At 40.0% G+C, this 16,715-nt stretch overlaps 1 protein-coding gene across 2 annotated transcripts in view; it reads left to right on the top strand.

Annotated features, from left to right (window-relative positions):
- The first annotated feature begins 5,968 nt into the window (after positions 1 to 5,968).
- The window catches only part of LOC128701597 (poly [ADP-ribose] polymerase 2-like), a 33,149-nt gene continuing 22,402 nt past the window's right edge, over positions 5,969 to 16,715 (top strand). The window contains exons 1-3 of one of the 2 annotated variants that reach the window (XM_070101672.1): positions 5,969 to 6,102; positions 13,003 to 13,497; positions 14,974 to 15,092. In XM_070101672.1, the coding sequence (XP_069957773.1) occupies positions 6,099 to 6,102; positions 13,003 to 13,497; positions 14,974 to 15,092 (618 nt within the window). In that variant the 5' untranslated portion in view covers positions 5,969 to 6,098. Of the gene's footprint in view, positions 6,112 to 13,002; positions 13,498 to 14,973; positions 15,093 to 16,715 lie in introns of both variants that reach the window. The other variant, XM_070101670.1, reaches the window with a different exon arrangement.

The raw sequence follows: 16,715 nt of genomic DNA on the forward strand, positions 1-16,715 counted from the left end.
CTTCTTGCATGGTTTATAATCTTTCATAAACAGGCAATCTAGCTAAGCCTTGTTCATTCAGTTGTGGAGATGTCATACTGGTGGTGTTCAGTAGGTGGGGTAAAAGATCACTTTCAGGGAACAACAACAACAGTGGGGACAATTATAGTTCAGAGTATGTACATGGTTTCTTTTTCTTATTCTCAGAGCTCCTCCCTCATTTTTTATTTTATGATAAACAAGGTATTTCCTTTTACTTCTGGATCCAAAGTGACTGCAACACCCTCTATGAACCACCAAATAGATATGGACACTCCTCAGAACCCGGAACTGCTTTCCAGCAACCACTTGTTGCCCAGACTCTGTACTGGCATTCCAGCTATTCCTTCTGGTACCTCTGACCCCTGCTTTACATTGACTGGAACTGGCTTTCCTCCAAAAAGCAATGATGATTCATGGATTATCTGCCTTGATATAGCACACACATTTCTATCACATATTAGGAAACACTACCTGGAACCCTTTCTCACTAACAGAAATCTTCCCAATGGGCAAAAAAAATCATGACAACCAAAGAATCATGAAGCATTTCTGAGTCACCACAAACTTGCACAAGAATGTATCATCCAGATCAGCCAAGACATTGTCCACCCAGAATGCAAGAATGCAAGTACAGGTACACCACCAATTATCTGACAGCAGATGGTCCGACACCACCTTTAGTCTGGACAAAATTACGAGCGGGAACTTGAAATTCCTGCAGGTGGAAGCATCTACACTAAAAAAAGCCTCTCAAAAGTTGTGGCTGGTCTTGATATTTGATAATGCACCTGCTGAAAATGTTGACAGTAATTTCACACATTTTCATTTATTCTCCATGGGAAGTGGAACAGAATTCTTCCTCCGTAAGCTATGTGTGTCATAAGAGGTGACTAAAATGCCAGGAGCAAGGGGCCAGTAACCCCTTCTCCTGTATATATTACTAAAGTTAAAAAGAGAACCAAAACCTAGTCATTGTGGTAGTCTACAAGCCTCCGGATGCAACATCCCAGCAATTCCAGGAACAGCTGTTAAAAATTGACCACTGTCTGGAAAATCTTCCAGCTCCTGCACCCAACATCTTGCTCCTGGGGGATTTCAACTTAAGGCACCTAAAATGGAGGAATATAGCAAATAATATTGTTGCAGTAACAACACCAGGAGGCAGCTCTGATGAAAACTCACACTCACACGAGCTTTTAAATCTCTGCACAAAATTCAATTTAAACCAGCAAATAATAGAGCCTACTAGACTGGAGAATACACTAGACCTCATCTTCACTAACAATGATGATCTGATAAGAAATGTCACCATATCAAAAACAATATACTCAGATCACAACATAATTGAGGTTCAAACATGTATGCGTGGAGCCCCAGACCGACATAATGAGACTAGTCACGAGGGAGCATTCACCAAATTCAACTTCAATAACAAAAACATAAAGTGGGACCAAGTAAACCAAGTCCTAACCGATATAAGCTGGGAAGATATACTAAGCAACACAGACCCCAACGTATGCCTAGAACAGATTAACTTGGTGGCACTCGATGTATGCACAAGGCTTATTCCTCTAAGAAAAAGGAGGAGTAGATGTAAAATAGAAAGAGACAGGCGCTCCCTTTACAGGCAACGGAAAAGAATAACAGAGCGGCTAAAAGAGGTCAATATATCTGAAATGCGTAGGGAGACACTGGTCAGAGAAATAGCAAGCATCGAACTCAAGCTAAAGGAATCTTATAGGAGTCAGGAATCGCGGGAAGAACTAAAAGCCATAAATGAAATCGAAAGAAACCCAAAGTATTTCTTCTCCTATGCCAAATCAAAGTCGAGAACAACATCCAGTATTGGGCCCCTACTTAAACAAGATGGGTCCTACACAGATGACAGCAAGGAAATGAGTGAGCTACTCAAGTCCCAATATGACTCAGTTTTTAGCAAGCTGCTAACCTGACTGAGAGTCGAAGATCAAAATGAATTTTTTATGAGAGAGCCACAAAATTTGGTTAACACAAGCCTATCCGATGTTATCCTGACGCCAAATGACTTCGAACAAGCGATAAATGACATGCCCATGCACTCTGCCCCAGGGCCAGACTCATGGAACTCTGTGTTCATCAAGAACTGCAAGAAGCCCCTATCACGAGCCTTTTCCATCCTATGGAGAGGGAGCATGGACACGGGGGTCGTCCCACAGTTACTAAAAACAACAGACACAGCCCCACTCCACAAAGGGGGCAGTAAAGCAACAGCAAAGAACTACAGACCGATAGCACTAACATCCCATATCATAAAAATCTTTGAAAGGGTCCTAAGAAGCAAGATCACCACCCATCTAGAAACCCATCAGTTACACAACCCAGGGCAACATGGGTTTAGAACAGGTCGCTCCTGTCTGTCTCAACTATTGGATCACTATGAGAAGGTCCTAAATGCACTAGAAGATAAAAAGAATGCAGATGTAATATATACAGACTTTGCAAAAGCCTTCGACAAGTGTGACCATGGTGTAATAGCGCACAAAATGCGTGCGAAAGGAATAACAGGAAAAGTCGGTCGATGGATCTATAATTTCCTCACTAGCAGAACACAGAGAGTAGTCGTCAACAGAGTAAAGTCCGAGCCAGCTACGGTGAAAAGCTCTGTTCCACAAGGCACAGTACTCGCTCCCATCTTGTTCCTCATCCTCATATCCGACATAGACAAGGATGTCAGCCACAGCACCGTGTCTTCCTTTGCAGATGACACCCGAATGTGCATGACAGTGTCTTCCATTGCAGACACTGCAAGGCTCCAGGCGGACATCAACCAAATCTTTCAGTGGGCTGCAGAAAACAATATGAAGTTCAACGATGAGAAATTTCAATTACTCAGATATGGTAAACACGAGGAAATTAAATCTTCATCAGAGTACAAAACAAATTCTGGCCACAAAATAGAGCGAAACACCAACGTCAAAGACCTGGGAGTGATCATGTCGGAGGATCTCACCTTCAAGGACCATAACATTGTATCAATCGCATCTACTAGAAAAATGACAGGATGGATAATGAGAACCTTCAAAACTAGGGAGGCCAAGCCCATGATGACACTCTTCAGGTCACTTGTTCTATCTAGGCTGGAATAGTATTGCTGCACACTAACAGCACCTTTCAAGGCAGGTGAAATTGCTGACCTAGAAAATGTACAGAGAACCTTCACGGCGCGCATAACGGAGATAAAACACCTCAATTACTGGGAGCGCTTGAGGTTACTGAACCTGTATTCCCTAGAATGCAGGTGGGAGAGATACATGATTATATACACCTGGAAAATCCTAGAGGGACTAGTACCGAACTTGCACACGAAAATCACTCACTACGAAAGCAAAAGACTTGGCAGACGATGCACCATCCCCCCAATGAAAAGCAGGGGTGTCACTAGCACGTTAAGAGACCATACAATAAGTGTCAGGGGCCCGAGACTGTTCAACTGCCTCCCAGCACACATAAGGGGGATTACCAACAGACCCCTGGCAGTCTTCAAGCTGGCACTGGACAAGCACCTAAAGTCAGTTCCGGATCAGCCGGGCTGTGGCTCGTACGTTGGTTTGCGTGCAGCCAGCAGCAACAGCCTGGTTGATCAGGCTCTGATCCACCAGGAGGCCTGGTCACAGACCGGGCCGTGGGGGCGTTGACCCCCGGAACTCTCTCCAGGTACTCCAGGTAAACCCTGCCTTGGTGGGATACAGCCAGTTTGTTGAAGAAGCAGAAGATTTTCATTTATCAAAGGAAACAGTTGTTCACGAGTTACTTGAGATGAAAAAAATGTTACAGAACCTATTGCCGAGGATATTGGAAGTTAATAAAGAAACTGGTCAAGTGGATGAATGCTGATGAAGAAACACTTGTGCATCATCTTAGACTTGGAAATTACAGACACTGTTCTGAATGCTGATGAAAATATAGGAAGTGATGAAGATGACAGCGATGAGGATGAGTGTTGAAGATGAAATGGGCGGTAATCATGACAGCTCTCAGCTTCCAGACTGAGGTTTTAAAAGAAAATTAACAATGATATCCAACAATAACCCAACAGTCATTTGACATTTCTATTGGGTTAATCATAATTCTCTGAAGCAAGAGCCCTCTGTGCTCCAGTTCCCCGAATTAAGCCTGAATGCCTTCCACATCCCCCCCCCAGGTGATGTATAATCCTCCGGGTTTAGCGCTTCCCCCTTGATTATAATAATAATAATGGTACTTATTACAGGGGTGTTAGTCAACTGTTGTGGGTGGGATCCTGGGTGGTGGTAGTATACCTTAGTGCTGGGCTTTGAAATGAGCTGAGGTAGGATAACACCTCTTAGCATGTAAAATTAAGAGATGAGATAAGATTTTGTTTGGATTTTTAACCCACGGAGGGTTACCCACCCAGGATAACCCAAGAAATGCAGTGCATCATCAAGGGACTGTCTGTCTTATTTCCACTGGGGTCTTCAGTCTTGTCCCTCAGGACGCGACCCACACCAGTTGAATAACAGCCAGGTACCTACTTGCTAGGTGAATAGGACAACAGGTCTAAGGAAACACGTCCAGTGTTTCCACCTCTGCCAGGAACCGAACCCGGACCCTCAGCATGTGAAGCAAGAACTTTGCCAGCCAGGCTATGGGGCCTAAATTGATCTGTTGAAAAAAAGGGGAATGGAAGGGGTTAACTGATGATGCTAAGGCCAGTCTTAATTTAAAGCCATTTAAGAATAGTGTCCAATAATACATGAAGAATGAGGTTGCAAAAAGGGAAGATATTGATGTCTTTTATTCTTCAAATAGTCATAATTTGTTTTGTAATTTGAATGATAATGAAAGTTTTTCTTTTTCAGGCCGCCTTGCCTTGGTGGGAATCGGCCAATGTGTTAGTAAAATAAATAAAAAAATATTAATTTTTTTGTTAATTTACATTTATTTATACCAGTGAGGTTAGACCCCTGAAGGGAGGTTTCTTGATGCTGGAGAAGGGGATTTTGATCCAAAGAATTAGAACTGTCTTCCCCTTCCTCGGACTGAACCTGAATGCCTTCCATTCTCCCAGGTGCTTTATGACCCTTATGGGTTTAGCACTCCCCTTAATATAATTATAATAAATTGACACAGAGGCGAATACACTCTCCCTATCCACCCTGTCAAGGCCCCTCGGTATTTTGTATATTGTGATTATGTCTCTGGTCCTCTTGTCCTCTAGTTGTATTATCAGGTTTAACTCCCCAGCCTCTCATATATCTATTACATAATATATAACTATACATGATGTACTCTTTATGTAGCCATGTGCTATGTGCCCACTGTATGACCCTTGTGGGTTTAGCATTTAGTTATGATAATAATAATAATAATAATTGTTATTTTTATAATAGTAATATGTGTCCTCAACACCATTGTAAAAAATATATGTGATGTATGTTATTCATGGAGTGCAGACTATGAGGTTTACATATTAGAACTTGGTTTCCCCTCAAGGTCCCTTCATGATGGTGAGGCGCTCTTGATCCAAGGAATTGGATCTGACCTCCCATTCCTTGGATCGAACCTGGTTGCCTCCCATTTTTCCCCAGGTGTTGTTTGGCCCCTGTGAGTTTAGCGCTTCCCTATGAATGTAGTAATAGTAATATACTTAGGTATAATGTTTTGAAAATTATTAATTTTAATTTTTAGTTTTTAATTTTCAATTTTTTCCCATTTTTAATTTTCAAATTTTAACTATGATTATTTTTGAATCTTAATTTATAATCTTCAATTATTAATTATAATTTTTTTAATTGTAAGTTCTAAAATTAGAATTATATTTTTTTAATGTTCAAGTTTTCAATTTCATTTTTGGATTTTTATTTAATTCTCAACATTTAATTAGAATATGAAAGTGGGATTATTACACATGTTTCATCTGCAGTAAATTAAAAAAAAAAAAAAAAGACTGAGTACGACTTTAAAACGAATTTCGTTCAAGAGTGAATGTTGGCGGCAGAGACAAGTGTTGTTAGTGGTGCCATAACAACCTGTGTCCCGCCATAACTACCATCTACCATACACCACACACACTAACAATGAGTAAGAAAGGTATTTTACTGCTGCTTGAGTGTTATAACGTTGAGGTTCACCATCAACTCTGTATTTAAGGCCATTTATTAACCCCGAGGAAGTCACTTAGTCTGACTTTTTTTTTTTTTTTGGGGGGGGGGTTAGGGTGGGTAATTTACACATAAGTTACTATAAGGTCACAGTAAACATGTTATATCACATCATGCAGAACAACCACTGTGAAAAAAATAATGGAAGCGCTTGGAAGTTCATTTATTTTTTCACGGTCCTGCATTTTTATTATGATCATGGGAGAGCGCTAAACCCGTATTGTACAGCCCCTTTAGGGGGGGATGAAAGGTATTCTGGCTCAATTCCGGGAACAGGAGCACAGATTCAGTTCCCTAGATCAAGAGCCCCTCACCAGCATCAAGGACCCTCCCTTGAGGGGGAGATGTTTTGCATAAGTTCCCCCTCAAGGGAGGTTCCTTGATGCTGGTGAGGGGCTCTTGATCCAGGGAATTGGCTCTGCTCTAGTTCTCTGAATTGAACCTGAATGCCTTCCATCTCCCCCCCCCCACATGTGCTGTGTAATCCTACGGGTTTAGTGCTCCCATGATTATAATAATCTGCATGAGTTACAATGTATGATAATTGTAATCACCAAAATTTGTGTAACTATTTGTGTAGCTGTACCTAAATAAACTTAACTTTATTTGCTCATCAAAGTTCTCCACGAGTAGCTTCAAGAATGCCACCTCGAGGGAGGGCCCTTGATGCCAGCCAGGGGCTCCTGATCTGATGAATTGGAAGTATCCTTCCTTGGATCAAACCAGATTCCCTCTGACGACCCCTATGGGTTCAGAGTTTCATGAAGATCTCATGGTCATTCCCTGAAATATGGTTCCTTGATATTGTTGAGGGGCTCTTGATCCAAGGAATTGGAAGCATCTTCCTTTCCTTAAATCAGATTACCTCTCATGGCCCCTACAGGTTTAGAACTCCATAAATATTATAATTACTTCGGGTCATCACAAATAATAATAATGATTAATAATAATCTTAATTTCTGCAAGTACATGTACAAGGTATACAGACCATAGCTGACATCAATGACATACTACTATATAGAAAACCATTTGTTATGCAAAGCATATTGGGCAAATTAGGTCAGTTTTGTCCCAGGATGCGACCCAGCACCTAAAGTCAGTTCCTGATCAGCCGGGCTGTGGCTCGTATGTTGGTTTGCGTGCAGCCAGCAGCAACAGCCTGGTTGATCAGGGGCTGATCCACCAGGAGGCCTGGTCACAGACCGGGCCGCGGGGGCGTTGACCCCCGAAACTCTCCAGGTAAACTCCAGGTAAACACCAGTCCACTAACACCCAGGTACCTATTTGTTGCAAGGTAAACAGGGACAGCAGGTATCTTAGGAAAACATGTCCTAATTTTTCCACCCGTACTGGGAATTGACCCCCAGACCTCAGTGTATGACCTGAGTGGGGGGAGCTCTTGATCCAAGGAATTTGACTTGTTCTTCCCTTCATTAGATGAAACTTGATTGTCTCCCATTTCCCAGGTACTGTATGATTCCAATGGGTTTAGCACTTCCTCCTAAATAAATCAATATCTCAGGTTATCTCAAATCCCAGCCTTACTGTAAGTAAGTTTATTTAGGTATAGGTACACACAAATAGTTACACAAATTATCATACATAATAACATGTGTAAATTACCTAGGATAACCCAAAATGTCAGTGACTTATTTTCACTGGAGTCCTTGTAATATCTTCTTATTTTAACCTTAGAAGCTAAAACAGCTAAGCAACTCGACTGTGTGCAATCAGTTACAACGAAAAGACGATTATTTGAATTAGTAACTGCCAGAATGGTAATACAAGTGTCAAGCCATGAAAGCCGAGCAGCAGTGTGGCTTGCTTCCATTGATGCCATTTATTCTTCCTCAGGTTGTGACTCATCACTTGGCTAACTGTTTGCTGCTGCTAGATAATGATGTCTTTGTTTGTGTTATTAACCTGGTGATTTATTAATCCAGGATAACCCAGTTAAGCTATGTTTTCAGGCTGTCTTATTTCATTGGGGTTCTTTAATACTTTTATGCTGGATGCAACCCACATCTGTTAGCTGATATCCAGGTACCTACTTACTGTTAGGTGAACGAGAGTAGTAGGTGTAAGGAAGCGTGCTGTTTCCACTCGCCAAGGAATCAAATTTCTGTCAATCACTATACGTTCAGATTTTTATCCCTGGATAACCCAGGGATAACCCTGAATAACCCAATCAGTGTATCTTCGAGGACTGTCTTATTTCCATTGGGGTCCTTCAATCTTGTCCCCCCAGGGTGCCAACCACACTAGTCAACTAACACCCAGGTACCTACTTACTGTTAGGAGAGTAGGGACAGCAGGTGTAAGGAAACAACCTCAGCATTTCCACCCATGTCAGGGTTCGAACCACACACTCGCTGCGTTAGACGAGAACGTTGCCAAGCAAGCCATAGGACACCTAAAAACCAGAGAGAGTTGAAAGTCTTCCAATTGGATCATGAGCTCCTGCTAGGTGAACAGGTAGTAAGTGTAAGAAAGCTTGCCCATACAATATCTGTCAGTTATCAACTGACAGATGAGCATGACTGTAGGCATGGCTCATGCTAGGCAGATTGTTTTGTAATCCACATTTTCCTAATAGTATTTTTCTAACCTGTTTTTAGATCTACCTTGATGCTGGCAGAGTGCTCTTGTTCTAAGGAATTGAAGCTACCCTTCCCTTCCTCACTCACCCTTGTAGGTTTAGTGCTTCTCTTTGATTACTATAATAATAATAATAATAATAATAATAATAATAATTCCCTTCCTCAGATCAATCCTGATACCCCCCCCCCTCCTTTCATTTCTCAGGCATTGTGTAACCCCTATAGCATTAGATACTTTTCCATGGATTTACCATAATAATTCTTTTGTCTTCAGTTCTGTTTCAGTTCCAGCACCTTCTTTGCTGTATCTTTTTTAAGTCTTAAATAAACTTTCAGTAATGAATCCATTGCTCCAAGTTGCCAAGTCATTTTGGACAATCTTCCATTCACTCATCACCGCTGCCACATTTTTTTTTTTTTTTTTCAACAAGTCGGTCGTCTCCCACCGAGGCAGGGTGACCCAAAAAAGAAAGAAAATCCCCAAAAAGAAAATACTTTCATCATCATTCAACACTTTCACCACACTCACACATTATCACTGCTTTTGCAGAGGTGCTCAGAATACAACAGTTTAGATGCATATACGTATAAAGATACACAACATATCCCTCCAAACTGCCAATATCTATTTATATTGTTAATGTCATCCATAATATTGTGCTGTATTTCTTTCAGGAATTTTAGTTGTTAGATTATGTAGTGGATCTGTATACACAGAGAAGTTGGGATATTAATCTGATACAATAACTTTTAAATGATTTAAACAATTGTATTCATTGGCTGAATTGAAGAAATCATGGTTTGGGGCAGAAATACTAAGATTTTCAGAAAAACTGCATAAGTTAATGGTGTAACTATATACGTACACGTATATTATCTAATAGAGTATGCGATGAATTATGAGGAATATACTTGTACAGTAGAGTTTCACAGCTGGAATATTTTTATTCCAGTCATCACACAGCTCCTATGTTAGCATATGCTGGAGCACAGTATTACATTAATGTAGGCATATATGGTACATTATGTAGTTTCATTTTAGGATAACTCGCCAAAGTTACGAACTTATTTCTGGGCTCTGGAAATTTGTTTTAAAATATCCAGCATAAGCCCTGGGAAAGGTGTTACCTTATCTATTATATTTGTTGATGGTTCATGATATCATTGCCCCTGCAGTCTAATCTTGTCACCTTAATTAACCAAAGGATGAGTAGGGATATTGAAGTTCTGAGGGTTATTTGATTTGCAATATTTCTTGCAAGACCACTATTGGATAAGCAATAGAAAATGTTTCCCATGGGCCACTTTACCTTGGTCAAAAATAGCTGATATGGTAAATTTTATACTGGTACATACATACAGTACAGTATACTATACATTATATATGGTAAATAAATATTTATTTTTTTATTAACACACTGGCCGATTCCCACCAAGGCAGGGTGGCCCGAAAAAGAAAAACTTTCACCATCATTCACTCCATCACTGTCTTGCCAGAAGGGTGCTTTACACTACAGTTTTTAAACTGCAACATTAACACCCCTCCTTCAGAGTGCAGGCACTGTACTTCCCATCTCCAGGACTCAAGTCCGGCCTGCCGGTTTCCCTGAATCCCTTCATAAATGTTACTTTGCTCACACTCCAACAGCATGTCAAGTATTAAAAACCATTTGTCTCCATTCACTCCTATCAAATACGCTCACGCATGCCTGCTGGAAGTCCAAGCCCCTCGCACACAAAACCTCCTTTACCCCCTCCCTCCAACCTTTCCTAGGCTGACCCCTACCCCGCCTTCCTTCCACTACAGACCGATACACTCTTGAAGTCATTCTGTTTCGCTCCATTCTCTCTACATGTCCGAACCACCTCAACAACCCTTCCTCAGCCCTCTGGACAACAGTTTTGGTAATCCCGCACCTCCTCCTAACTTCCAAACTACGAATTCTCTGCATTATATTCACACCACACATTGCCCTCAGACATGACATCTCCACTGCCTCCAGCCTTCTCCTCGCTGCAACATTCATCACCCATGCTTCACACCCATATAAGAGCGTTGGTAAAACTATACTCATACATTCCCCTCTTTGCCTCCAAAGACAAAGTTCTTTATCTCCACAGACTCCTAAATGCACCGCTCACCCTTTTCCCCTCATCAATTCTATGATTCACCTCATCTTTCATAGACCCGTCTGCTGACACGTCCACTCCCAAATATCTGAATACATTCACCTCCTCCATACTCTCTCCCTCCAATCTGATATCCAATCTTTCATCACCTAATCTTTTTGTTATCCTCATAACCTTACTCTTTCCTGTATTCACTTTTAATTTTCTTCTTTTGCATACCTACCAAATTCATCCACCAACCTCTGCAACTTCTCTTCAGAATCTCCCAAGAGCACAGTGTCATCAGCAAAGAGCAACTGTGACAACTCCCACTTTGTGTGATTCTTTATCTTTTAACTCCACGCCTCTTGCCAAGATCCTCGCATTTACTTCTCTTACAACCCCATCTATAAATATACATGTATTAAACATAGACACATCCTTGTCTAAGGCCTACTTTTACTGGGAAATAATCTCCCTCTTTCCTACATACTCTAACTTGGGCCTCACTATTCTCATAAAAACTCTTCACTGCTTTCAGTAACCTACCTCCTACACCATACACCTGCAACATCTGCCACATTGCCCTCCTATCCACCCTGTCATATGCCTTTTCCAAATCCATAAATGCCACAAAAACCTCTTTAGCCTTATCTAAATACTGTTCACTTATATGTTTCACTGTAAACACCTGGTCCACACACCCCCTACCTTTCCTAAAGCCTCCTTGTTCATCTGCTATCCTATTCTCCGTCTTACTCTTAATTCTTTCAATAATAACTCTACCATACACTTTACCAGGTATACTCAACAGACTTCTCCCCCTATAATTTTTGCACTCTCTTTTGTCCCCTTTGCCTTTATACAAAGGAACTATGCATGCTCTCTGCCAATCCCTAGGTACCTTACCCTCTTCCATACATTTACATTTACCCTCCAAAAATTAATGAGTGACAAAGTTATATTACTAGGAAATATTTTTCAGGTGCACTGAAGTGCTTATAGAGTACAGTGGAACCTCAGATATCGAACTTAATCCGTTCCAGGAGTTAGTTCTAAATTCGAAAAGTCTGAAAAGCGAAGCAATATTTCCCATAAGAAATAATGGAAATGCAATTAATCCGTTCCAGAAACCCAAAAATGTTCACAAAAAAAAAAATTTATAGAGATTAATTATAGTTTTACATACACACAACAAATATAGTGTTCAATTATGTATTAATAAATTTAAATAAACATATAAAATAACATTTTACTTTATTGAAGTTTGGTGATGGCATCTGGAAGATAGGGAGGAGGAGAGAGGGAGTTGGGGTTAGTGTTTGGAAGGGGAATCCCCCTCCATAAGGACTTTAGGTATCAAAGCCCTCTCTGGGGTTACTTCCTTTCTGTCTTTTAATACCACTAGGACCAGCTTGAGTCACTGGCCCCCTGTCTCACAAAATAACTGTCCACAGTCCTCTGTTTCTGGTGCCTCTTTAAGATTTACCTAAAATGGGACATGGTTCTGTCAGTGAACTTGTTGCAAAGATGGCTTGTTTCAGCTTGCTCAGGGTGGTACTTCTCCACAAACATTTGGACATCATTCCACTTGGACATCATTCCACTTCTGTATTATTTCCTTCTTCACATGTACGGTGTTTCTCACTTTCTTTACCACAGGGTACCACTAGCAAGTTTCTTTGGACCCATTGTAGCTTATTGCACAGTCCCACAAGCACTAAACACAATGAAATAATCGTAAAATGTTTGAATGAGAGTGCAAGTTAGTGTTCACTCAAGCATCAACAAAACCAGACTGGCTCACGGCGCCTGCGTGGGGATGCGAACAGAGCAGGCTGCCGGACAGGGCCGGTACCCGGCGGTTCAAAAATAGGGGTGAATTCAATAATAGGGACAAAGTTGGTTCGAAAAAAGGTTCTATTTTCGAAGAATTTGACAAGCGATACGTTCGAAATTTGAGGTTCCACTGTATTAGGTGATTGTATATGAAATTGTTGCTGCCATTTCCCTAGTACTGGTATGTGTTATTCATTGGTTATGAATACACTACGGTATACAGGTATTGAAATTTTTATGAAATACTTATGGTCTCATTGAATCTATTGCAGAAAGAGCTAGTAAACGATCAGTCAAAAATATCAGTGGTACTTCAGATGTTAAAAACGAGGATGAACCTGTTATTAAAAGAGGAAGGGGTCCATCTAAGAAAAAAGACAAGGTGATTGAGGAGGATCAGGTTACTGAGAGGAGGAGAGGACCAGCAAGGAAAGTTAAAACTGATGCAGCTCTGAAGATTGAACCAGAACTTGATGATTCTCAAGATGAAGTGGTTGCAACTACTGGAAAGAGAGGTAGGAAAAAACAAGCAAAGGTTAAAGAAGAAATTGTGGATGATGACCAGGTGCCATCAACATCAAAGGATAATGGAGCCAAAGAAGCAAAGAAGACTAAGTCTTCCAAAAAGAAGGTCAAAGAAGAGACTGAGGAGGAGTCTGATTCTGGGAAAGTTACAGGTGGGAAGAAGAGCAAATCAGATGCAAATAAGGGGAAGAAGAGTGAGGGAAAAGAAAATAAGGATACCACTAATATTCCAGTCAAGTCAGGTGCAGTACCCTTTAAAGTTTTTGTAGACAAGATTGGACTCTAAATTAAGTGGTTAATTGTCCTGGTGATTACATGCAAGTTATGGCTTAATTGTGTCTGTTTTATTTTGTAATGAACTTTGAAATCTTGTCTTTTGGGTTTGCTTCCACTAATTTGCAGCACTACAATGTTTGCTTCGTTTGTATTTTAACCATTATGAACACTTTTCTGTGGAATTTGTCTTGAGCATGTGATTTTTCCATATGTATTTGCTGTGTGTAGAAAGCATTTTAACAGTTTTGAAGAGATAAAAGGTACTTGCTACATCATTCTTGAGCATGCAGTGTTCCCTTGTGTTTGCAGTGTGTAAAAAGCATTCTAACAGTTTTAGAGTTAAGGTGTTCTTGTATTTGTCAAGTGTAGAAAAATTGCTGTAGTTTTAGAGAAGAATGGTGTTTGCTCGATTTTTTGACCATGTATTTTTTCCTGGTGTACTGGTTATAAATCCATAGTGTCAGAAAAGTTTGAGGTAAGTGGTATTATACTTCCAGTTTTGATTTTTTTTTTTTTTTTTTTTTATTGGTTTTTGTTTGAAGATTGAGACACTTATGCAACATATGGGAATCCTTATTGAAGAAACATTTCACCATACAGTGGCTTCGTCAGTCCAATACAAATCAGAAGGGTGTAAGGAGAGGAGGAGTTTGAGATAATCAGTCCCTCAGCCTGGAGTCGATGTGTTCAGTCCATCAGTCTTGTAGAAAGTACATCATAGGGCCTTAGAAGTGGCTTATATATTGTAGTCAGGCGAGGCAAAGCAGGAGGAGGCGGGGTCATAGTGGTACCATCCACTAGTTGAAGTAGGTTGGACGAAGACCCACTTTGTGGCAAACATTTCCTCAATAAAGTTTCCCATATGCTGCATAAGTGTCTCAATCTTCAACTTGTCAATTTTAAACCATTTATCACAGGTTTTTGTTTATTGTAGTACAGTATTTTTTTTTTTTTTTTTTTTTTTTTTTCCCTGTGTCAGTATGGTCCAGAAAATAATTATCTAGAAATACATAAACACACATGAACACTGCTAAGTGGTTAAATGAGGATAGAAATTAGGATGAAAAAAAAAATTTATGTAGTATAGTAATGGCAACACCAACCTGTCAAATGGTTTCTCAAAGAGATGAATACATACATGATAGTAGTTAGGATAGTGGTCTGATATCAAAATGTAAGAGGCTACTAACCCCAGATTTAAAGAAGCATGTTTATTTTGAATGTTCTCTATTAGCTTATTGTGTATTTGTGAGTGAAATTTTATTTTCTATGGAAAATTCATACTAAACATATATTTGCTTTGTCTATGTATTCATTATATTGGGAGAGCAATTTTCCTAACAGCATGATTTGGTGTTGCCTTTGTTATTGTTTACTGTTAATTGGTGAATTTGCTTAAATTCTGAATGTCATGTTTGAAGAAATGTTTTCTTTGTAACCAGGCATAGATAGGGCAGTGGTGATGAAAGGCCGAGCAGCTGTAGATGCCCTTTGCCCCATTGCAAAGCAGTCACATGTGTATGAAGAGGATGATGACATATGGGACTGCATGCTCAATCAGGTAAATCAAATATTAGTGGAAAAATGTTTTCTTCCACTTACTGTGTACAGATGATATGCATGGAGAAGCACTGAACTTGTACAAGTACAGGTATGTTAATACCAACAGATTGAGAGAGTAAGATCCATGACCAGTCAAGACATTTATAGAAAGATATATTTTGCTCCTGTTGGTTCTCAGTTTATTGATATTTGGATTGATAAAGCCACAAATGACAAAACATCTTCAATAAATGTCTGGATTGTGCATGTGCTTCTCATTACTATTAGTATTATTATTATTGCTTAGCACTGTATGGCAAGAGTGAGGTTTTCACTGTAAGAGGAGTGCTTGGGGAAGGACAGAGGCAGATGGGGGGGGGAGTCACAACTAGTGTAGTCAGTCAGTGTCAGTCAAGAAATTGTAAAAAGCTTCTGTAGGTGGGTCCACTAGAGAGGAGAGCAGACAGATTAAGCATGGCGAGTTGATCTTGTGAAAGCAGGAAATGGGTGGAGAATACTTTTTGCCTGCAGATGGAAAGGACCTGAACTATGGAAGAAATTATCAAATGTTTCCTGGAGGTGCTGCAATTAGTGAGGGGTTGCAAGGACTTAAAGGTCTAAATTGCTTGCCTTGCACTCTTGAGAGCGAGACTGCAACAAATGCCACTGACATGGTTATGTTGGTTAAGACAAAAGCAAGAAAAGCATCCAGATTACCTGTATTCACTTATTTTTCAGTTGTTTGTTTAAAGGTTTGCTTTCAGAGGATGTGGTTGGTGACACACACACTGTCTAAAGAATTAATGTACTGCAGTTGCCAATAAGAAAGTTATTAAAATATAGTTTGGCCTCTGGGATATTACCAGCTGTGAATGATTACAGTAACTCAGTCACAACAAATATGGCAAGTCTAGTAGCATTAAACTCTTTAATCTCAAAGATGTTTCTTTTTTTTTTTTTTTTTTTTTTTTTCTTTATAGAGATAATCATATACCATATGGCATTGGGAATCTTAATTATGTATTATCATGGCAAGTTTTTGTAATGGTCTGAATTATCAAGCAGAATGTCGAAGGCATCTTCAAACGCGACAACCACCAGCAGCTACACTGCACCGATTAAGGCATGAATTAATTAACATGATTAGTCAACACAAACGAGACATATGGAAATTTCTAGTTCTTCAAGCTAATCAATATAAACGTGAACCAGCAAAATTTTGGAGTAAGATCCGACAACTTTTAGGGGCAAAGCACAAGGCTCCTAACTACCTAGTTCATACCTTCACTGATGAGGATGATGAAGATGTTGAAATTAAACTTGACGATCCACAGGACCAGGCTAATTTGATGGGTGATGTATGGGAGAAAATTCTCTCTCACAATAACAGTCGTCAATTTAATAATAATCATTATCAGTTAGTAAATGAATGGAGAGATGAGAACTTGGATGATCTACAACCACTACCTACCATCGATACTTCAACTCTTGAAGATACCCACCCGCTTACTAGACCTATTACATTACTAGAGATAAGTCAGGTTATTGGAAGAATGAGAAATAGAGCCCCTGGCCTCTCTGGAATAACAATGAAACAAATAAAGTACCTACCTAGAAATTGCAAACAGTCCTTGGTAAATAT

This window comes from Cherax quadricarinatus, chromosome 78, assembly GCF_038502225.1.
Source record: "Cherax quadricarinatus isolate ZL_2023a chromosome 78, ASM3850222v1, whole genome shotgun sequence".
NCBI lineage: Eukaryota > Metazoa > Arthropoda > Malacostraca > Decapoda > Parastacidae > Cherax > Cherax quadricarinatus.